Below are 22,540 nucleotides of genomic sequence, written 5' to 3' on the forward strand. Positions count from 1 at the left end.
CAAGGGAGAGTGTAGGGGAAGACTTTGCTCCTTAAAACAATCAGTGGGTTGGAATAATTACCCATTGTCAGCGCTGGAGGTGGCAGGCTGGGGTTCGCTGAAGCAGTACATGTCCTAGACAGGATGGGATGTGTCTGTTCCCTCGTCTGCACCTTTTTGTACCCTCCTGAAACTAGCACTGAGAGCCCTGTGATTTTTTTTTTTTTCTCTTTTCTTTTAGGGCCACACCCACAGCATATGAAAGTTCCCAGGCTAGGGGTCGAATTGGAGCTATAGCCACTGGCCTACACCACAGCCACAGCAATGCAGGATCCGAGCCACTTCTGCAACCTACACCATAGCTCATGGCAATGCCAGATCCTTAACCCACTGAGCAAGGCCAGGGATCAAACCCATATCCTCATGGATCCTAGTTGGGTTCATTAACCACTGAGCCATGAAGGGAACTCCAGAGCCCTGTGATATTTGTGGCAGTGGGGACCACTGCAAGTTGGCCATCTAGCTCCTTTTCCCCCCAGAAGCCAGGGTCCCCTCTAAAGGGTTTGGAAAGGTGCATGTGCTTTCTTAAAGGTGAAGAGCCGACTTTCTCTGATCCTTGCAGGAGAAGGTATTTATTGGAGTGAAAATGGCACTAGTGTTTGGCTCCAGGCTTCAACCAGGTCCTCTTTCTGGGTCTTCACACCCCAGGTTGGCAGTGGGATGGCTTAAACTTCCAGCATCTCAGATGCATAGTCAGCTTCATTTTGTACATTTCTGCTTCTCAGTAAAGCCAGGGCTGGGCTGCCTTGCCCTTACCAGAGTGCAGAGGGTGGCAGGGGAAAATTTTGTCCTCAGGGTTTGGACAGCCCTGGATGGCCTGGTCTCTGAGTGAGCCTAGCTCTTGTTAAACTTCCCAAGGTAACCTGGTTTTCTCTATTCTGAAACACTTTTGAGGAACTTGGAATTAATTTCCAGAAAACACCTGAGTATTCCTGACCCTCTGCATTCTCCCTGTGCGTCTGACCCCAGGACCCTCAGCAGACCCGATTCTCTCCTGCCTCTGTCGGGTGCTCCACCCCTTCCCCTGGGTTTGGGCATCTCCCCTTCTTCGCTCTAACAGATCTCAGTCCCAAAACCCTCTTCATCCTTAGAAGCCCTCAAGGCCCCTTTACTAAGGAGAACTTTGGAGGCGAGCCGGGACAGACCAGCCTTCTCGAGATGAGCACAGGACATCCCCTGCACAAGTCCTTGATAAAACAGGGCATGATGTAGATTTTTATGTTTAACTGGTGGGCTGTGTTTATCCTCTCCCCCCCCCACTAAACGAAGTCATTACTCCTGCTAGGGAAACTGTCTCCTTTACTCACCCTTCAGGACTTGGCTGACTCCAGGGAACTTTGGGCCTTCCCAGCTGGCCCTCTGAATTTCTGTGCCTTTTACCCAGTTATCAACAAGATGATAAGTGCCTTTAAGGTAAAAAAAAAAAATATTTAAGCCCCACAGCAATTGGTACTACTAAACTGATAATAGTGGCCTCTTAAATACTTTGGGTTCAGCTTAATTGAGGTGACTTGAGTCCTAATTGTTTTTATCGCTCAGATGAATCTGCCCAGCTAAGAAATCGTTGAGGACACCCAGGGAGAGTGTTCAGCCTAGCATGGCCTCTCCCGTCAGAGCTGAGAGAAAAGCAAAGCTTCCTGCAGAGATGCTGTGTGGAAACCACTGAATCTGTATTTTCAACTTTCTTCTGGTGTTTCTGTGTAGTTGAGATAATTTTCCATAGTGTCCCACTGAAACACACTTAACTTTGGGGGAATGTTGACCTTAGGATATGTGCATTAAAGTCAGCTGGCGGATTATCCAGGTCTAACCAAACTTCAAAAAGTGTTGTGCTATGTACACAATTTTTAAAAAATAAATTTTTAGGTAACAAGTAGTCACAGTATTTTTAAGTTATCAAAGTAAAAGTTATGGCAGTTTGGATGTTGGCATTTAGCCAGTTTGTCCGGCTGTAGTGTCCACTCCCAGGCACCATTCCTGGACAGGTGACAGGGGCCCTGGGGTGATGCTGTTCCAGAGGGACCTCCATGGTGCCTTGGAGCTTGGCCTCTGCCTCTTTCACCATCAGTGTAGATGGATCCACGTAGTCCTGCCCCACGTCATAGGGTTGTGGCAAGGCTTGGATGGGATGTGAGTGTAAACCATAAGTGGTAGGTGAATATGAGGGGCATCATTGTCACGCTGCTAATAAGAATTAAATCAAGTCTAAATTACAGGAACTTTTCTGATCTGTTTTCCCTAAGACCCGGTTCTTGGGGAGAGTCTATTAAGAACACGCGTGTAATTCAGAGAAACATTCTCTTTACAATTCCACTTTGTGATCATGGGCTGGAAAGGAGGAGGGAAGAAAAGCTTTTTAACTACTCTGCAGTTCCTGAGTGTGTTCTCTCTGATAGATGAGATTTTATTCTTATGAAAGAAGAAACCCCAGTGTACCCCTTCTGTGGTGATGCTGAATGGCCTTAATCGGACAGGAAGGCAAGGGTGAGAGGTGGTTTTAAGGCTGTGAAACATGGATTAAATTCCATTTCAGCAGTCACAGGAATGTAAGTCTCAAACACAGAACAGGGTCCCGTAAACCTTACTCTCCCCGCAGGCCCGGGTCCCACAGCCCTGATCATGCCCTCAGCCTCGCCCCACATCTCCTGCGAGGGAAGGTCACACTGTGAAGTCTGAACTCCGAGGGAACCTGGGTATGTGTGCTCTAAAGTTAGTTTTGTGGTGAAGACTGGACATAGTTAGCTAGAATCCCTGAGATGCAGGTGGGATCTGTAGGAAATGCTGCCCGTGTGGGTGCCCAGCCAGTCAGCCATCCGTCCAAAGAAAGGGCACAGGGTGATGTAAGTCCCCCAGCAGGTGGCCAGGTGCTGGCCCTGAGCAGGGTGAGGTCCTCATTGGGGACAGAAGCCCAGCCCCAGAGTGTATGTCTTGAGCAGACCCGGGCCCACACATCCACAGTGGTAATGCTCTGAAGGGAAAGAAGGGGGGGAGAGGGAGGGGGAAGGTACTGGCAAGGTGACATTAGAGAGTCACATCAGGGGTGTGCGGGAGCCTTGCTGACATCCAGGGGCTCTTCCAGCAGTAAGGAGTGGTGTGTGCGTGGGCGGGTTCCCGTGTACCTGGCACCTTCCAGGGTTTGCAGAGCCCGCATGCTGGCAGTAAGTGAACAGGGGCAGAATAGTCACAAATCAAGGCTTGGAGGCACCCAGGCACCAGGCATTGTAGCAGCCAGGAGACGGGCCTCTGGCCTCCACTCTTTAATGAGGAGCCCCTGGAAATGTGCACTGTGCTAACTTTAATGAACTTAACTTCATTATTTTAATTGTTCTCAGTGTTTTTTCTGAGGTTTCCCCATGCACAGACTGTTAACCAGTCATTTACAGAAATAAGTAACACAGGTCTGGTGCCCAGGATGGCAAGGATTTGCGCGCTGAGTGCACTTTTTTATAGTTCACATGGGATTTATATGGAGAATTTGTATGGTCACAAAATAGCCAGGGTAAAAATGATACCCCCAGATTGCAAGGGCAGGTGCAAGGCCTCTGTCATGAATGACCGAGTGGGGTGGAGATGGCCTGGCCTGGAAGGGCACAGCTAGGGCTGACAACACGGTGGCCCTTGGTCTGAAGACAAGGGCTGGTCAAGCCAGGGCACCAGGATCATCACCGCCGTCCATCTGAGCAGCAAGCCTCAGTTATCACGCTGATCTGCCGGGGTGGGAAAGGGGTGAAGGAGAGGCCTACCCCCTGCCCCACAGCCAGGAGGAGCGCCCCTGAGCCAGCCCATCCTCCCTGAATCTAAAGGCATCACCAGGGACCTGAGTTGAACCCCACCCCCATGTTGTGAGGAGATGTCTGGTGGCTGTGGATGGGGGTCCAAAGGCTTTGGGAGCTTGTGTCCCACTGTCCAGGGTAGAGGGAACACATGGAAAGTTGCATTCCTGGAAGAGGGCAAGTCCCCATGTGCTGTGTGGCACACAGGCTGCTTCCTTATCATCTTCAGGTCACAGAGTCCCAGGTGCTCTGCCCCAGGGGTCTCCTGCAGGGGGGCCTCCATCTGAACACAGACCCCTCCCCACTCCACCCCTTGCCATTTCTTCCTCCCAGCCTGTTCCCTCCCCTGCTTATTGTGGTCCTGAGTGGTGGGTTTGGAGGAGAAATGACCCACCATCCTTTAGAGATGGTGTCTGTGGCAAAGGGCCCCACCCACACAGCACATCACCTTCAGCCAACGGGAGGCAGTCTGTGTACAGGCAGGGGGTGTTGAAAAAGGTGAATTCACTGTTGCGGCCTTGCGTGTTCCCAGTGTGTGCTAGAATCCTCAAGAACCCTAAACTCACAGTCACTTCGGGCCTAAACATCACACTTAGGAAGCAGGTTTAGAGTGTTGCTCTCTGATTTGTGCCGTCTTCGGGTGGCGAGCAGATGCATTTGTCCCTCCATCCAGGCAGAGCACTGGCTAAGCCATAAAACATCCCCCTGGCACAGGATTCCTCACCACTTCTCCAGGCTGGAAGAGAGTTCCAGCCTGTGGCCTGTCCAGGATCCCAGATGCCCACCAGCTCCTGTCTGGCTTCACTCTGGGTGGAGGCACTTGTGCAAGAAATATATCAAGACATCTCAGAAAATGGGCTTGTGATGAAATGAAAGCAAGAATTGAAGGTTGGCTGAAGAATTGAAGTTCTAGGTTAGTCACTAAGAGAAATAATTGCACTAGAATGAAAATTCAGATCTCCCTATATATATACCCCCAAAGAATAGGGAGAATGTTTTGAAAGGACAGGTGGTTTTGTTTTGTTTTGTTTTGTTTGTTTTAAGTGAGGGGAGATCTGGGAAACAATATCCAGTGGTAGAGACAGGTAGAGAAAGAAACGGCTCAAGGTGCTTCTGGACCCACTTTAGGTCCAGTGTAGAATCTGGTAATCATGGTATCATAGGTGAGAGGAAAATGCCAGCAGCATCCTAACCTCTTACCTGCACTGTGATGTGTCTTGGGAACCGGTTCTGTTAACACAGAGGCACCATCCCCAGTGTGTCTGTCCCATTGTATTCAGATCTCAGGACTGGATCATTTTCTAGACCATCAGATTTCTAGGAAATAGCTCTCTGATCAATTAAGGGTTTACATTCATTGGGCCCCAAACTGTTTTAGCTTATTCATTTAGAATGAGAATTTAGAGACCTTAAATACAGGCTAAAACATCAATAAACTCTTCCAAAAGACATGCCTGTGATTAGAATGGCTCTCATCACATGCCTCAACTGCCAGAACAAAGAAAACTGCCTTCCCGGAACCAAGACATTTTAATGTGATATCAGGCCTGGTGGGGCATGAGCTTTTGGTCCTGGCTCGAAGCCACTAAATTGTGTGACCCTAGGTAATTGCATACCTTTAGTCTCCCTTTCTCATCTCATATAGGTTTTAAAAAACCTTTAAGAAAGGATCCCCAGCTGTTTCCAGATCTAACATTCCTCTTGTGTGAATACAGTAGACCTGTCTCTATCTTGCCCGGCGATAACCATTATGTCTGCAGGGAAACCATTAATCCAATTTTTTTTCGTCCTCCTTTTCTTTATTTATGAGAACTTTATTTTATATGATTCTTACTTGTAATCAGAAAAACACACCATGTGGAAAAAATGTGATGAAGATCCAAGAAAGGTTTCTTAACAAGATTCTCCATCAAAGATAAAGTATCACAGAGACAGCATCACCAGGCCTATTGTTCATTTTTAGGTTTGGAAAAAACTGTAATTTAAAACAGATCCATTATGGAAAGTAGGTGCCTTCTGTGTATCAGAAACATAAAGCATACAATTGCGTAGAGGTCTTCACAGTAGCACAGCGGATGGAGTGGGACGAAGCCTTTTGTTCCAGCTCCTTCTGAATTGTCAGCTGAGCTTGCCAGCCTTGGCTGGGGGTCACTCCCAGTCGCAAGGCAGGGCGCACTTGCTCTTCCACCTAAGACCACCAGGCCACCTTCCCTTCTTGGGGTCACAGCGTGCAGTGGACAGCCCGAGTTCGTGCTGCTCTGCTTTCAGTGCATGACAGCACATAAACTGAAGCATCACTGCTGTTTGTCCTCACAAGACTCCTAGCAGCCAGGAGCAGGAGAGTGAGGCATCCCCCCCTTACCTGTGAGCACACCCCATCCTTGGTGTCACCTATTGTCCCCTTCTTACCTATGAGCACACCCCATTCTTGGTGTCACAGGCCGCCTGCCTTTCCATCCCCGCTTCCTGTGCCTGTCCCTACCTGTGTATTACATGTTCATTTCCCCACTGTCATTCTTTCCTTGTTTGGGATCAGTGTCTGGCCCCTGGTCCCCTTGGTGAACTCCTTTGTAATTAAACCACAGGGTCCTATAGATAGTTCCTCTGAACCCTACACCCCTCGGGTCCCCAGTCCTCCCCTACAGTGGACCTTGACCCCTCTCTGCTGGGACAGTGTCACACTGTCCTATAATTGTCAATTTGCTTTGTCCTCCTGCTTGATTCTCGATGGCAGGGGTGAGGACTGTCACCTGTTCCTCCGCACCCCAGCAGTGTGCAGGCCGAGGAATCTGGTTAACACGCACCGATCTGGATTGATCTGTCCAGGTGCTTCTAAAAGTCACCTGCACAGGATGCTCTTCATCCTCTGATGTCATGATTGCATCTACCAGGAGTCATGGATTACGTTTGTGTGATTAGGGCACTGGGGATCCCTACACAGACATTCTAGAACACGTTCAGGGCAGAAAAAGAAGGACTGTGTGAATCTTTTTCTGTAACATGACTCTGGATGTTGAGGCAAAACATAGCTGATTTAGAGTTTAAATGACTTGGTCCTGGGCTGCCTCATCACAGCCCAAACACGCTTGGTCCAGACAGCTCTTGATCTGTGCCCCTGGATTCTTGCAGCCTGTGATCAGACACCACCATAGAACTCAAGGAAGAAAGAATGGGCTGATGAGAATTCTGCTGTAATTTTTCTTTAAAATTGCAAAAGACAATCATACTTAAACTATGTTTTCTGAAAAGGCTAGTGTGGGTATTTTTCATTGACAGTGATACATGGGAAAGGAAGTTGCAGAAAGAAGCCCATGACTAGAATGGCTTCGGATGCTACTGGAAACTTAGCACCGATGGAGTGAGGAGTTCATCAGAGCCTCTCCATCCCACGGGATTGCCTTGGTTGTAGGGACCTCTTGAGAATGTGTCTTAATGTAAAAGGTGGCCTCTCTGCCTGTGGCATTGTTTATGCACAATTGAAAAATAGTGGTATCTTTCAGTTGCCGTTGTGACAAAACCCTGTTGTGTAATTATAAAATTATATCACAGTTGATGGGGAAATGCCAGCATGAACCCTGCCAAGAAAAAAAACAATCGTGTACATTCATTTAGTTCAAAACACCCTCAAACAAGAGGCCCTTTTCCTCCCAACTCCAGAAATTCACGGTCTATGTCTGTAGTCATGTTTTATTATTTATTTATTATAGGTGAAGTGATAGCAAATAAGACTCCACAAAGCATTGCATTGAGATACTTTGAGATAAAAGGCAATTGTTGGGATGTAGGGAAGGGGTCAAGTTAAAAAAAGGACATTTGATGTTTGCTGAGTATTGTCTCCTTTTTTTCATTTATTAAAAAAAAAAAAATTCAAGTATTCTGTGAAAGTGTTCCCAAAGGCCTGACTAAACACGTGAACCTTAACAATTTGCCCATTGTGGCCATGGTTAAGCCCCAGTGTGGGATTCTGCGGCCTTTGCTGTTGTATTTTGAAGGACTGAATTTTAAGCCATGGGATTACAGTCCTTGTGGTTTATTCTTCCGAGGCTGAAATGTCTTTCCCAACGTGACACCATTATTAGCTGAACTTTCCACGATGCCGTCTGCAAAGTCCAACAAGCTGAGCACAGTACATTTGCGGGACATCTCCGCAGTGTCCAAAGGGGTGTGACATCTTTCCATCCTTCTGAGGACTCCCTGAAGGTTCCTCAGTTCCTCGGGAGCAGCCACCCCTGGATCCCCCTCCATGTGGCTACAGGTGAAGCCAACGAACCGGGGTCCCACCCTCCACGCACTCCCTGTAGTTGAGAAGACACTTCCCAGCCCAGGGGAAATGTGTGTGTCAGGGGTCTGCACAGGCTGTCTGGGCTGGGGGAAGATGAGAAGGGCTGGGATCTGTGGCTTTGCGGACTTCTGTGGGGGAAGGGAGCAGGGGCTGGAGTTGGACTGGATGCAGGGTGGGCTGGCAGCAAAGGCAAGCTCTCAGTGTCACCAGCACCCCCCCCCGCCCCCCCGTCCACTCCCAGCACCTTCCAGGCACGCCAAACTGACCTGTCTCTCTCCCCAGGGCTTAGTGGACATGGCCTGTGGCTGGTAGGGTCTGTAGTGCTCCCAGCTCCACCCCCACCCCTGGCAGTGTGCCCAGTACATAATAAATACTCCTTTGAAGATGTGAACTGAAAGGGTATAACATGAGATATGGTGAATTCTTGCTAAAGACTGTTAATTCACTAGTGTTCATTAAATGCTTTCTTTTCAAAAATAAATATTCACTGAGCTTTTTAGAGTGAAAGCACTCAGATGCAAACAGCCCATAAATTACTCATTCTGTTTCCTAAGTGCCTTAGTCACTTTTCAGCCAGGAAAGGGGGGAGAGTGGGATAGGTTTGCAGCTGGCCTGCCTCACAGGTAAGGAAGCCTCTGCCTCTAACCTGTCAGGTTGCTAAGGGAACTCGATGCAGTTGCAGAACAGTTGCTACATCTCTAGCCCAGGACACCAGCTGATGTTATGAAAATATGATAGAATGGCCTCCCCTTCCCTTTGTCCTGTCTGGCACAGCATGTTGGGATGCAGAAAACCCCTGAGGCCAGCCTTTGTTTGAAAGCAGCTCTTGATTTATGCACCTTGAATCTCAGTGTGATCTCCCGTTTGCTACATTCTCCCCAAAGGTGGAGAAAAAAGTCCCAGTATATGTACTGCCCATGTTTATTAGAGCCTCCTCCCACTGCAACTTGTTTCTGATTTTCCCTAAGGTCCTGGTCGGCCTCTGTCCCCAGCTCACACCAGGGAGTGAGACTGACCCAGGAACAGCTCCCAAGGCCACTGGAGGGGCAGCTCCCGTCTCAGACCTGAATTCCGCCAAAGGACCCAGTGCTGAAAGCCGTTTGTCATGACTTCTGAGGTGGGATGCTGGTCATAATGTAAGCAGCAACCCCCCAAACAAGGTGCAATGTAACTTAGAATAGGAATATTCCTAACTCAGGAGTCGTGGCTCAGCAGGAACCCAACTAGTATCCGATGACCCCAACTAGTATCCATGAGGATGCGGGTTCAATCCCTGGCCTTCCTCAGTGGGTTAAGGATCTGGTATTGCCCTGAGCTGTGGTGTAGGTCACAGACGTGGCTTGGATCCTGTGTTGTTGTGGCTGTGGTGTAAGCCAGCAGCTACAGCTCCAATTCAGCCCCTAGACTGGGAACATCTATATGCTGCAGGTACAGCCCTAAAAAGACAGTAAACAAACAAACTCAAGAAGCATAATTTCAGTAAAGGATGCTTTATACAGTGATAGGAACTCTTATTTATCAAGCTGGGCAATAGTTAAGTGTTTTATGTACATTCGATCATGAATCCCTGTAAAGTCCTTACTTGGTAAGAACTGGTGCAGAAACAGTCAGGCCTCCAGGATGGGTAGACACAGGATCCTGCCCAGTCTTCCCAAAACCTGAGACCATGCTCCTAATGGCACTGTGGGCACAGGTCAGCTTTCTAACTTCCTGCTGAAAGGAGACCCCCAAGATGAGCCAAGGACAGAAAACTATTTCCAGAGTCGTGGCAGGTGTCATGCCTGTGCTGTCTCCTCGGACCCACAACCCCATGACCCTGCTGGAGAGCCCAGTGGGCTGCCCCAGGGCCTCATGGGGAGCATGCAAGGCTACGTGGCACCAACAAGACGCACATCTTTCCTGATGAAGAAATCTGCAGCCAGTTTATCACCTTTCGTACCTCTGCAGTGTCACTGTTCACAGAACTGGAAGTATAGTGTCTGCTCTCTTCTTTTGGAGAGACATTCATTCATTTAGCAACTCACTGGGCATCTAAGTGTCAGGGACACTTGAAGACACTGCAGATACAAAGAAAATGCAAAAGACAGGACAGTCAGGATGGCATTGGGCTCAGGACTAGCCTCGACACGAGTGGAGCAGAAGGAAGGGTTTAGAAAGAGACTCATTGTTTTGCCAAGAGGGCAGGATCATTCACAGATGAAAGGACAATGTTTTCTGCAGACGGCCTGGAACAGCTGCATGAGAAATGAGCCTCAGTCCTTTACCTCACGGACCAGAATGGGTTCCTAGAAAAGCCAGAACCAGAAAGGGACATGGGAACGTTTGGCCATGCTGACAACATTCTCTGCCTCATTTGTTGTGGTGGTGACAGGGGTGTGTAAATCTGTCGAAGCCCATTAACATGCAGCATTAAAATGGACACTTTTTAAATGTATAAATTATACCACCAGGAAGTTGACTTTCAAAGATATAGCCTATCCTCTCAAGGTGCTTCCGTGATCATCCAAGAAAACCCAGGTTCCTGACTCTGTCCTCTGAGCTCCGTGGTCTGGCCGTCTGGTCTCTGGCCCACCTCACAGCACCTGTTAGCCTTTGTCACTCGCTCTTCCTAGAATGCTCTTCTACATCTCTCAGTGTGGCTGATTCCCCAAAAAAGGTGCAGCTCTGGGCCACCTCCTCAGTGACGTTCTCTCAGATTGCATGACTCAGCTTTCAGGTGCATCACAGTGTGTTTTTCGAAGCCCTTGTCATTAGCTGAGGTTCTCATGTATGTGGGACTCCTCGTCTGCTTTTCCTGCAAGGATGTATTCTCCGCAGGAGAGACCTGTCCTGTCTGCTCATATTTCTTGGACCTGGAATGAGGTCTGCCTGCAGTAGATGTTCAGTACTGATTTTGAGTGACTAGAAGGTGTAAGGAATTCAGATTCTGTGACATAGCGGGGCCGGGACACGGAGGTTGCCAAGTTAAGAAGTGGTTATGGGGTCGGCCTGGGACCCAGGAAGGCTGAAGGTGGCGGATCCTGCAGGACCATCCTCGCCATTGCTGGCAAGGAGAGAGGGAAGCTCGCGCAGAGCACACAGAAATAGGGGACAGTGAAGCGGTGTTTAAGAGGTGGGGTCAACAGCATGTAGTTACTGACATTCAGAGGGACAAGTGCGGAGGTAGGGTTGACTGAGGTTTGTTCCCACCTTCCGGCATAGACAGCGCTGCCCAGACCTGCAGGCAGGGATCTGGAAACACAGCACGATCAGCAGGTAAAGCCAGTTGGGTTTGGGGACCTCGTGTCCGAGTTCCTGGCAGAGCACCCTGGCAAGGCTGCCCAGGGCTGCCCGGCAGGCCCCAGATCATGTCAGCCGTGGAAGGAGGGACGCACCTGTGCCCAGGAGGAGAGGGCGAAGGTGGGGTGCGATGAAAGATGGTTACTGAGAAGCTCGGAATGACTGGAACTTCAGAATTTAGAATTTGGAGAAAAGAAAGGTCGGTCCCGGGTGTGGCTGTGTGATGACTGGGTGCAATGGAGAAGAGGGGTGTCGGTGAAGGTTAGATCTTGGGACGAAGACATGCAGCCACCCATCATGTCAGCCCCTGCATCCTAGGAGGCAGGTGATGATGGAAACCATGGAATCCAGTGAGTGATGGTGTGGGAGGTCAGGGTCATGAGCACAGGAAGCTGGATGCTGTGGGCTTTGAGGAGCTGGGCAGGGTCTGAAAGAGGAGGAGGTGTCCTTGTGTGTGTGGGGGGGTGCCATTCTGATTCTGGGGGAGCCCTTCAAAGTGGCAGAGCCCAGGTGTGTACACTAAAGTGGCAGGAGGCCATGGACACCGGCAGAGAGAGGCTGGGCGCGCCCAAGTGCACCCCCCGGGTGTGTCCACGATAAGGACGGGCAAAAGGGGGCCTTGTGGTGCGGAATGAAAGAAGCCCCGGCCGGCTGCCAGCCCCTTGACATCATGTGACATAAAGTTAACACGTTCCTGCCAAGAGTTTGGTGCTTCAGGAGCAAAAACAACAAAAGTACATTGACACAATTTCCATGAAAAATACAACCTAACATTTGGCACATCTTCTCGATATGTGTGCTGTTTAAAAATTATGCAGATGTGTATTTTAGCTGGGTTTCTTAACATTTCATGAATAGTAAAGTATGAATGCTACTATTTATGTGTTTATGTGTTTGTTTTTTTTTTTTAACAGGTTCTTAATCAAAAGCCAAGTCAATGGACCCAGGGTGGGTGTGCCCCTCAGGCTGTGAGCAGCGTGCTGTCCCATAGAAGGTCCCTCTGGCCAGCATCCTGTTGCCTTACGGAGCAAGCAAAGAGGATGGACGGAGTGAAGAGCCGTCTGCCTGCGTGCTTTCTGCCTTCTGTGCCCTTTTTAATCCTAGTGTCCACTCTCGCAACTGCTAGGAGTGTGGCCAACAGCACTTTAAATGGCACTGACATGGTCGTGGGCGCTGCGCCGGTGGTCATTGCCAGAACTGACCATATCATCGTCAAGGAAGGGAACAGTGCCTTGATTAACTGCAGTGTTTATGGCATCCCTGAACCCCAGTTCAAGTGGTATAATTCCGTGGGCAAGCTGCTGAAAGAAGAGGTGGAGGAGAGAGGAGGTAGGCTTTCAGGTTGTATCCAGTGTCATAAAATAGGAGTAGAAATATAGGGGCCAGACCCTGAGTTGTTCTTATTCAAGTCATTTACAGATCTCCTCTTGTGTTGTTTTTCTAAGGCAAGACAGAAATATACATCCTTAAAGATTCAGAGCAGTCGTGAATTCGCTTTTGCACTCTTGACTCAGAAGGCAAAAAGCAAACATCAGAGTCTTTAAAAGGCCTCTTGAACTGTTGTGATATAACACGCAAAATCTTACAGTGATGAGTGGAAAGTGGATTTTCCTCAAGCATATGTTCCGTTTTATAAGGGAGTTTTGTTTCCCAGCACATAGCAGTTTATCATTCAATGTCAGTTTAATTCATGGACTGTGGGTTTAAAGGCCACACTTTTTAAGTGAAATCTCGGTAGGTTCTGAGCACCAGCTGGAGACTCTCCACTGAGCTCCTGGGACCTGGCTGGAGTGTCTGGAGTGTTTCATCCAAGGCCAGGTGGGAGGGAGGCTGCGGGAGCGAGAAGCAGCAGGTGCATTGGGGGAGTGCTTGCCTTCTGGCCATGAGGTGGGAATCCCCTTCAACTGCGGCCAGAGAGGCCCTGATGGTCAGCAGAGCCCTGCACCTCCTGGCCAGGTGTGGGAATTGAGCCTGACTTTCCAGAAGTTGGGGATGTCCTTTCTGCGCGGTCTTGGCAATGACCTGGGGGTGGAGTGGGGTGATTCCCCCCATCCGACTCAGCAGTGGCATGGTTTCTGCTGCCTTTCCCGCCATCCTCCCAGCCCACAGTGCTTCACCTCCGGGAGAGCCTGCATCTGGAAGACCCATACTTCCAAGCTTTTCCTCATGTCACCTCAATCACTCTGTCATCTCCTTAGGTGCTAGGTGGATGGGGTATCTGGCAGTCCCCACATCCAGGCTTCTGAGGTGACCTGTGGGCTGGTGTTTCCACACTCCTCCTATTCCAGGCCGTGCAGTATATGCATTGAGGATTACAGCTGTGAAAATCTCATGCTTCACCTGGGGGAGGCCAACTCCCTCTGTACCAAGTGACATGATGGGACCACAGAGCTCTTAAATTAGAAGAGACCTTGGAGAGAGTGCAGTCCAGACATCTCTTTTATGTTGCTTTTCCCCAGTCCTGCAGTTGTGAAGTGGCTGTGACTGGAACCCTCAGGGCTGACGGGCAGACGGAACAGAACATCCCTGGCCCTTTTACCATCCCCGCAGCCCCTTCCTCCCCTGCAGGTCAGGAGGAAGTGGCAAGTGATGTCACACCTGCCAGGGTTGGTAACCATGACAATATGCACAGTGGTCCCTGGGCTCCAGGGTCTTTCTGTGGATGGGCCTCTGTGAGGATTCCCAGGCAGATCCAAGAGTAACAGGGCTTAAGACCCAGCCTGAGCCCCTAGAGGCCTGGATGCAGAGGCCGGCCAGGGTATTAAAGAGCCCTGCACCCTGGAGAGGAGGAAGCCCTGGGAACAGCAGCAGCCAGCCTGGATTTTGGTTGTATCACTGAGTGTTGTCCTGCCTGGTCCTGACTGACACAGGGCAATGGTGGGAAGTCTCGGGTTATAGGTTTGGCGTCAGCCTCGCAAGTGGACCTGTTTCCCTAGCTGTGCCTTGGGAGGCTGAATGAGCTAGAGACACTTGCATCCATGGGTGCTCGGGGCTAGAGAGCAGATGCCCAGGGCCCCACAGACCCAGCCTGGGCACAGGCTGTGCCTTCATAACCCTCAGCTCCTGTTTGCAGCCAGCGGCCCTGCTCAAATCAGCTGGTTGTTTTAAAACCTCATAAGGGAGACACACTTAAATTTTTTATAAGAACTCACGATACTGGTACTTGGTGTTCAAGCTCAGCTTTTGTAATTACTGTGCATAATAATAGTCATTTCAGGACACGAGTGCCACGGGTAACACACAAAACAACAAGCAAGACAGGAAATAGCAGAACATTTATCCTCCTCAAAAAAGCACGAGCATGGATAGCCCTGCCATTCAAGGGCCTGTGGTCTTTAACTCTTTGTTTCTGACCCAACGATGCCACCATTATAACCAGGACCTAGAGTTCAGACTCCAGGCAGATAGGCGCATTTAAATGGAGCAGTAATTCATGAATAACAAAGAGGTGACTGACGCAGTGTGCAGAATGGCACCAGCATCTCAGAATGTTACCCAGAAACAGCAGAGGCTCTTGGAACCAGAATGATCCTGGTTTCCATTATCAACCACTACCATTGATTAGGCCCCTGTACCAAGTTATACACCTCGTTTTTGGTCTTACCAAGCATGACGGTTGAAGGGTATTGATCCCCACACATACAAGTGGAGAAGATTGTATCCGACAGGGTGTGGCCTGGGTGGGGTTTACTCTCTCCCTGTGCCCACCAGCACCCATTCATCCTTCAGGCCTCAGTAGGCGAGGGACTGTGAAAGCCTCTGACCCAGTGAGACGATGAGAGGCTGTATGGGAGAGGTGGTGTACCAGCCCCACCACTGTCACAGGGAGGCAGAGCTGGGACCCTGCTGTGACAGGGACACACCAGGTGTGTTCCCAGCCGCCTGGCCAGTTGCCCTGGAGCCAACCACGGGGGCTTTGTGATTCCAGGAGCAGTTCCGTTTTTCGATGAGACTGAGAAAGTGAGCCAGTTGTTCCTGGCGCCAGCCCCGCCGGTCCCAGAAGGCAGGAGTATTTCCTGTCACTGCAGGAGCAGCAGCTGCTCTGCTTTGCGTCTTCGTCGGGTGACTGCAGTCCACAGACCAGGAAGGGCTGATGTGTGATCTCTTTCAGGAGGGAGACTTTTTTTGGAGTTCACCAAAGGTCATGTTTGAGGTGGTCCACCAGCCATATTACAGAAATAACCGAGAAGTCAAATAACATGAGTAACCATGAATGGCCACAAAATGTTCTGCTCTAGATTTTCCTCTTGCTGGAGGTGAATGGGAATAGACAGTTGCCAGAAATTGTTGCAAAAAAGTCCCCGTTATTTCAGGTTCTGATTATCCAGTGTAGCTGTGCTGTAGCTTCTTACTCTGACTTTAAAACATTTCAATGCACGGTGGCACTTTTGTCAGGTGATCAATAATAAGCATTTCCAAAAAGTCTGCTCCAGAAAAGACACAGGCCTTTGTAAACATGCCCAGCTCGTTAGTGATTAACTTGGAAATTCTTCCTTAGGTTAGTTTTAGACTTTTGCTGTGGATTTGTTTTCCATTATCTTATAGCATTCTGTCCCCAGAAATGATTGAGAATTATCTTTGAAAAGAAACACGCACAGAGTAAGCTAAGCTGAAGTGTGTACCACGTTCACAGTTGTCTCACAGCTGCTTGACCCTTGAGGGACTCATTGTGAGAAATTTTGCTTTAATTTGCATTGCTGTCATGTTTTTACCCTCTACTTCTGCACATGTTTTTGGTAGCCTGTAACATGCTTTTACCACCTCCTGCAAAGGACCACAGCAGACTGTGGCTATGTTTTGAGACGTGTGTAACCTCCCCCGACTTGCAGATTAGAAGGGGGGAATCAGTCCAAAAAGCCTTGAGTGTAAACCATCCTTTGCCTCACTCAAATGAAGCATGAAGATGTGCATTAACCTCTGAGAATGGTATGCTGAATTCCTCTTTTAGTACATTAAGTATTTGAGACTTAAAAAATCACTCATCAGAAGGAAGTAGGCAAAATTTATGTATCTATAAATGCATTCCCAGAAACTGAGAACAGCACGATCGTATCTCTCCAAGCTGTTCCCTCAACTTTCCTGAGCCAGTTTTCCTACCTGTAAAGTAGAGAGATACTGCTTTTCCAGCACCAGGTAGGATTGTGCATCTTGTGTATTAACTGCTCAGTGAGGGTGCCTCGAACACACCAAGCTGTCAGCAGACAGCAGCCGTCACTGTCATCGGTCATGTTACCAGTGTCCTCCGTCGTCACCATCTCGATCCCAAGTCCCTCTCTCTCTGCTTCATGATACGGTGTGTCTTGAAAGGAAATAATTTTCTGGACAGTTTCTTATTCACCATCTCAATTTCTCAACCTTTTAAAAAGCATTCCATAAAACACCCAAACAAGCTAGATTTAAGTGTTATTTAAAATCTCAAGAAGACGCCATGACAGCTGTGATGGTAAGCGCAGACCCCTGCCCTCCTCAGCATATCCCCTCCACGTGCACAGGACCCATAGATGCCTGCAAGCTCCAGCTCTGGGCAGGCTGCAAGTGTGGACATGGAGTATACTGTGTGCATGGGATGAATTTGTCCTTTGCCCTCCCAGTAGTTCTTCAACCCAGAGGACAGTGGCCAAGTCTGGAGGCGAAGGTTGTCCTAGCCAAAGGGGGAGGGGAAGGGAGTGGAGATGTGCCTCTGGTGTGTGGTGAGCAGAAGCCAGGGTGCTCCCAATGTCTGCAGTGCACCAGCAGCCCCACTAAGAATGATCCGGTGCAGGATGCCAAGGGTGGCAAGAGGAAGAGCCCAGTCCAACCCGAAGAAGGATCATCAGCAGCTGAAGACGCATTCCAGAGTCCACTAGCCATGTTTGAACCAGTGCTGTGCTTTTCCATAAAGTGGTACTTTGGTTCACTTTCCAGACTGAGTCATGTCAAGGGCCAGCCTTACAGTAAGAACCAACCATCTATAGTGTTTCTTTTATGAGCTGTGCTCCATTTGGGGCGTGAGCCCAGTATACTTTAGTCTCAGCCACACAAAGACCCTTTTCCATCCCTCTGAGAGGTCAGTGAGGGCCAGGACTCCCCACACAAAACTGTTTGGCCCCATGAAGGGAGCTCCTAGAAGACCCTGCACCTGCTCTCAGGAGAGACTCTGCCAGCCCATTGTGGAATAACATACCTGACACTTTACAAAAAATGAAGATTACCAGGTCCAGTGACTAGAGGGTCAGCCATTTCCTCTGCCAGGAAATGAAAAGACAGGTCTTTTCAGCTGCTATTCAGCTGCTGGCTGTGGACAGCCCTGATCGCCCCACCTCCTTGAGCAGGGAGCTGGACGAAGCCTGGATGATCCCGGCCACCTCTTGTTGAAGCAGCTTGTGACAGTGGCTGAGGACTGTTGGGGGAGGCCTCCCAGGAGAATGGGGGTGGGGGCACCCAGCCCTGGCAGCCTGCTGCGGCTTTTATGCTCTGAGTCTGTGCAGGGGCTTTGGGCAGCTGTCCCTCCCGCTGAAGCCCCTAACAGGTGCAGCCATGCGACACTCATTTTGTTTTCAGTTCTCTTTGGTAAAGAGGCCTGGAGCCTCTCTCCTGAGCAGCCTCTATTTCAGGTCTTGGAAAACTGGCCCCATGCTTATCGACATGCATGTGTGTTTGGTTCTCATTTGAAGAGTGTGGATTCAGTGTGATGCCATTCAAGTGACCATTGCCCTTCATTTCTGTTGGCCTAAACATTCCTGGAACTCTCATCACCTGAGAAGTTTTATTTAAGTTGGTTTCAAGAAAATAACCTCCTCGAAAAGCTTAGGAGCCTCTGTATCTAAGTGGGATTGTGAGCAGAGGCTTAATCTTCTCGTTCCACCTATTAAGGATGTGGAAGAACAACACATCAGTTTGTTTACGCATCCACAGAAAGGCGTCTCCAAGGAAAAAGAAATCCCTTTCTTCCATACATAATTTGAAGCAAATTCTAAGAGCTTAGCCTTTGGGTATAATGTTCATTTTTAACGCTGAGCGATCTGCGGAACCGCTGGATAAATCTGGGATTCGGCTAGACGTAGGTTTGAGGGATAACGCTGTAGCTGCAGCATCTTCATGGTCATGCTGGTTCAGTTCTGGGAAGTGTTGGTGCTGCTCTTTCTGCACAGTGGTCATTTGGCAGAGGTGTTGGCAGAAGCGATGGTGCTGACCTATAACATCAAGTCGCGGTAACCCGTGTGCCATAGCATTTCTTGGTGTCACAGGTTTAACGAGCCTTGTGATGCTATTGACCTGCTTCTCTGCTTGCTGGACAGTACCCCAACAGTCCTGTCACCATGAGTTTGTGCTGTTCTGCATGACTCCCACTCCATGTGCAGGGGTCCCTTGGTGACACAGTGGTACCAGGTCAGCTGCCTTCCCAGCCAGGGGAGGAGGATTTGGGGGGGAGGGGCAGGTGATGGCTTTGCCCAGAGGATGTTGGTGGGAGGAAGGTTCTAGAACTGTGTCCCTGGGGAGAAAAACTCCAAAAAGGAGATTTTTTTTTTTCGCTCCTTTGATATTCTCACATGCATTAATATTTTCCCAGTCAATCTAGGCTTGCCTGATTTGAAGCATTTCAAGAATTCTAAAAGTAGGTCACCAGCTCACATCTTGTGACCACAAACTCACAAACTGGATTTTCGTAGATGCTCCCAAGCCAACCTTGCAGGGCTGTTACCCACACAGCCCACCTGCCATGGCCTTTCCTCTTCTCTCAGAAACGTGGTGTGTAATCAGTGTGTCCCTCCCTTTGGGCTCTTAAAGGTGGAAAGTTAGCTGTTTTTATTTTTTTAATATAATTTCATTAGTGTAGTTGATTTACAGTGTTGTATTTGTTTCAGGTGTACAGCAAAGTGATTCAGTCATACACATAAATATATTCTTTTTCCCACATAAGTTATTATAACCTATGGAGTAGATTTTCCTATGCTAGGCAGTAGGTTCTCATTACACACACTACTGCATAAAATAGATGACTGATGAGAATCATCTGTTTTTAAAAATGACTTTAATCTCTCTACATTTCTTTATGATTTCACCAGTAGTGATTTTGTGCATGTAGCTGCATCGCTTTTTTCTGTGACTGAACCATCCATATCCTTTTCCACTTTTTTTTTCTTTTGGGTTATCAGTCGTAATTTGTAGGAGTTTTGTTTAATAGTTATTAAGCTTTTGTCTGTCAAATGTTCTAGAATTTTCTCCCACTCTGTCATTTGTTCTTTGCTTTAGTAAGACACATTTTGCAGGGTAAAACTTGTAATTTGGGAGAGATCCAATCCATCAGTGTTTTCCACTACAGTCTCTGGGATTCTTGAAATGATGAAGAAGGCTTTTCCATCCCAAGGGTAGAAAAATATTTTTATATCCTGTGGTAATTTTTTTATACCTTTAGGAGTTCCCATCATGGCTTAGTGAGTTAAGAGGATGCGTGTTCAATCCCTGGCCTCACTCGGTGGGTTAAGGATCCGGGGTTGCTGCCAACTGTAGTAGGCTGGAAGCTGCAGCTCCCATTCAGTCCCTAGCCCTAGCTCATAAACTTCCATGTGCTGCAGGTACAGCTGTAAAAAGAAAAAAAAAATTTATACATCTAATTTTACATTTAGTTCTTCACACTACTTGGAATTTATTTTTGTATGTCACATAAATTAGTAATTTAACTTTATTTTCTTTCAAATGCATGGTCAGTTATTTCCCCCCCCCCATTTGAAATGAAATCTTCTTTAGTTTAAAAATCCCACCGTTGCCAGCACCTGCATCTGGACTTTGAGGTTTTCTCTGCTGATTGAACCAGGGGTCAGAGCATCAGACGAGGTGGGATGGCCAAGTGTCTCTAGCCCCTCCTGCTTTGCAAGGTCCATCAGCGGCAGTGCACACAAGCTCCCTTCTTTTGCTCACATGGCCACAGCCCCTTCTGGCCCTGGAAGAGCTTTCTCTTCCTCCTGCTCCTCTGCCTGCACTCCCGGCCCCCAGATACCATAACCCCTCTCAGCAGCATCCTTACTGTCCACACTGCCGGTCCAGGGCAAATGCCCCAGAGTTGGCTGGGCCTACATCCCTCCTGAGCCAGATGCTTTCTGCAGCTGGGGGTCTATGTGGAGACTGGTGATAGATACTTTATCCAATCATGTTTGTTGACTGAATATGTAAACGCGATAAGGACCTCTGTCCTAAAGACGCCAGCCTCATCATGCAGCACACATGCAGTTCAGCTAGGGATGAACCTCTGTCAGCATTTCTCTTTGCAAAGGATCTTCCCTGGTTCTCTTGGGACATTGCCCTTGGGCTTCTTGTGCCTGGAGTGTCCTGGGGTGCTGTTAGCAGATGCCCAGGTGTGCTTGAGGCCCCCAAGGGCCACCCAGCCTTACTGAGGTATCAGCCTTCAGGATGGGTGGGAAATGGGATGGGTGGAGCCCTTCCAGAGCAGCGGGGGTTGGGGGGGGCTCAGGGGGGTGGCTACCCTCTGGGCAACAGGAATCAGTGACAAACCTCCCAGTGTCAGGGAAGCATTTCATGGGGCCTTTGGTGTCCCAGTCAGAACATCTGCCTCATTGATTTCCTCCACAATCACTGCATGCTGAAGAACTTGGCATCAGCTGCTAACATACTAGGTGTTTATTCATGCTGAAGTGATGCAGCTGAGTGGAAATTCCGTCCCGATCGTGACATTCCCGTTCAGCTCCAGTTTAGTATCCCAGGAGCAGCCCCCTTGAGTCCCTGCCCATGTGGCTGCTGGCTCTGCAGGTCCCTGTGACAGCCACTGTGACCATTTTCATGCCCTTAACCCCCTGATAGCTGAGGTCATACCTTCTAGAACAAGTCAGGACATGGCATTTACAGATGAGGCGAAGAGCTGCGTGCAGCCAGGAAGGTCTCAGGACAATGCTGGCTGCATGTGCTTCTCCATGAGCCCAGCCCCTTCCCCCATCCCTGCTGATGGGAGGACCACCCCCCCACACACGCCATGTGGGGTCTGTGGTATATGAGGCTGCCTACAGCAGTGGAACGTGTGGGAATCTTTATTTCTCACTAACCGCAGGTCACACTGAGGTTCAAAAGTGTTTAGAGGCTTAATGCCTGGGAAGGAAGGAGTGTATCAGCCATTAGAAAGGAAGTGATAAGGCCTACATCACCTTTGAGGTCAGAGTCTGTCATTATAGTCCTTGGGTGAGTAAGTGTGTGCATGTGTGTGTTGGCTTCCAGAGACTCACTTTGAGGTCTGGAGTAGAATGTCTGATCCGGGTCACAGGTTCATTTTACCAGGTCATACCTGAGAGGAAGCCTAAGAGGCAGTAATAAGATCTTAATTCCATAAAGTAAATGTGACATGTGTTTTGTTTCAAGAGAACATTAGCAAAGGACTGAAACTAAAGAGAGGGGTGTCCTGCTGTCCTTGTCATGGACGGGAAACAGGGAATTGCTGACAGAGAGATGGTCTCAGTTATGTACCTGGTGTCACAGCTCCTATTGGGTACTACCCATCTATGTCAGGATCATCGAATGTGGATGTCACGGTTTATAGTTACGCCGACATAGTCGCTGCACAAATCTGTGGCTGGGCTCCAGGCTTCAAGAACAAACCAGATTAATTATTGGATAAAGAGTATGGTAGGTGTTAGTCTGTCCTGGACTGAGAAGCAGAATATGGCCCAAACTAATCATTTATGTGCTGAACATCTCGCCCATTGCCCCACAGCGAACCACAGGTGTCACCTAATTGTGTTTGACCCCAGACCCCTTCTGACCATGGAAAAGGGAGCAGGTGGAATGTCTGAGTCAGTAACTGCATTGAATGGCTTGGGTCCAGGACAGAGAAGTAGATGATTAAAAGCATGCTTGAAGATAACTGTAAATTTAAAGTTTAGAAACCCTTTGAATCGTCAGTTGAGGAAAACACAGGTATCTTGTAACTAGCGTGCAATTCTGCATTTCACTTTTCTATGACAGATAGAATACAGTGATCCTGAAAGTCTTGCTGAGGTGTGGGGAGAAAGGTGTGCCTGCCTCCTGACTTCAGTGTTTTTTTATGCTCCTTTCTCACACCCAGGTTTCCACCAATCTGTCCTTGTATGTAAGATAATTTCTCCACAGGAAAGGCCTGGGAGGCTGGGGGGGAAGGAATGGATCCTAACCATTCATTTCCTGTGCAAATAACTTCACCTTCGCA

The 22,540-nt window shown here is 48.8% G+C and overlaps 1 protein-coding gene across 5 annotated transcripts in view; it reads left to right on the forward strand.

Annotated features, from left to right (window-relative positions):
- MFAP3L (microfibrillar associated protein 3 like) overlaps positions 1–22,540 on the forward strand; it is a 39,120-nt gene that overhangs the window by 6,242 nt on the left and 10,338 nt on the right. For 4 of the 5 annotated variants that reach the window (XR_002338663.1, XR_002338664.1, XM_021073249.1 and 1 more), the window contains exon 2: positions 12,288–12,702. Coding sequence is in view for 3 of the 5 variants with exons in the window: in XM_021073249.1 (XP_020928908.1) it covers positions 12,288–12,702 (415 nt within the window). In the remaining 2 variants the exon portion in view is untranslated. Of the gene's footprint in view, positions 1–371; positions 9,212–12,287; positions 12,703–22,540 lie in introns of those variants that run through there. The other variant, XM_021073250.1, reaches the window with a different exon arrangement.

The sequence above is a fragment of the Sus scrofa genome, chromosome 14 (genome assembly GCF_000003025.6).
Source record: "Sus scrofa isolate TJ Tabasco breed Duroc chromosome 14, Sscrofa11.1, whole genome shotgun sequence".
NCBI lineage: Eukaryota > Metazoa > Chordata > Mammalia > Artiodactyla > Suidae > Sus > Sus scrofa.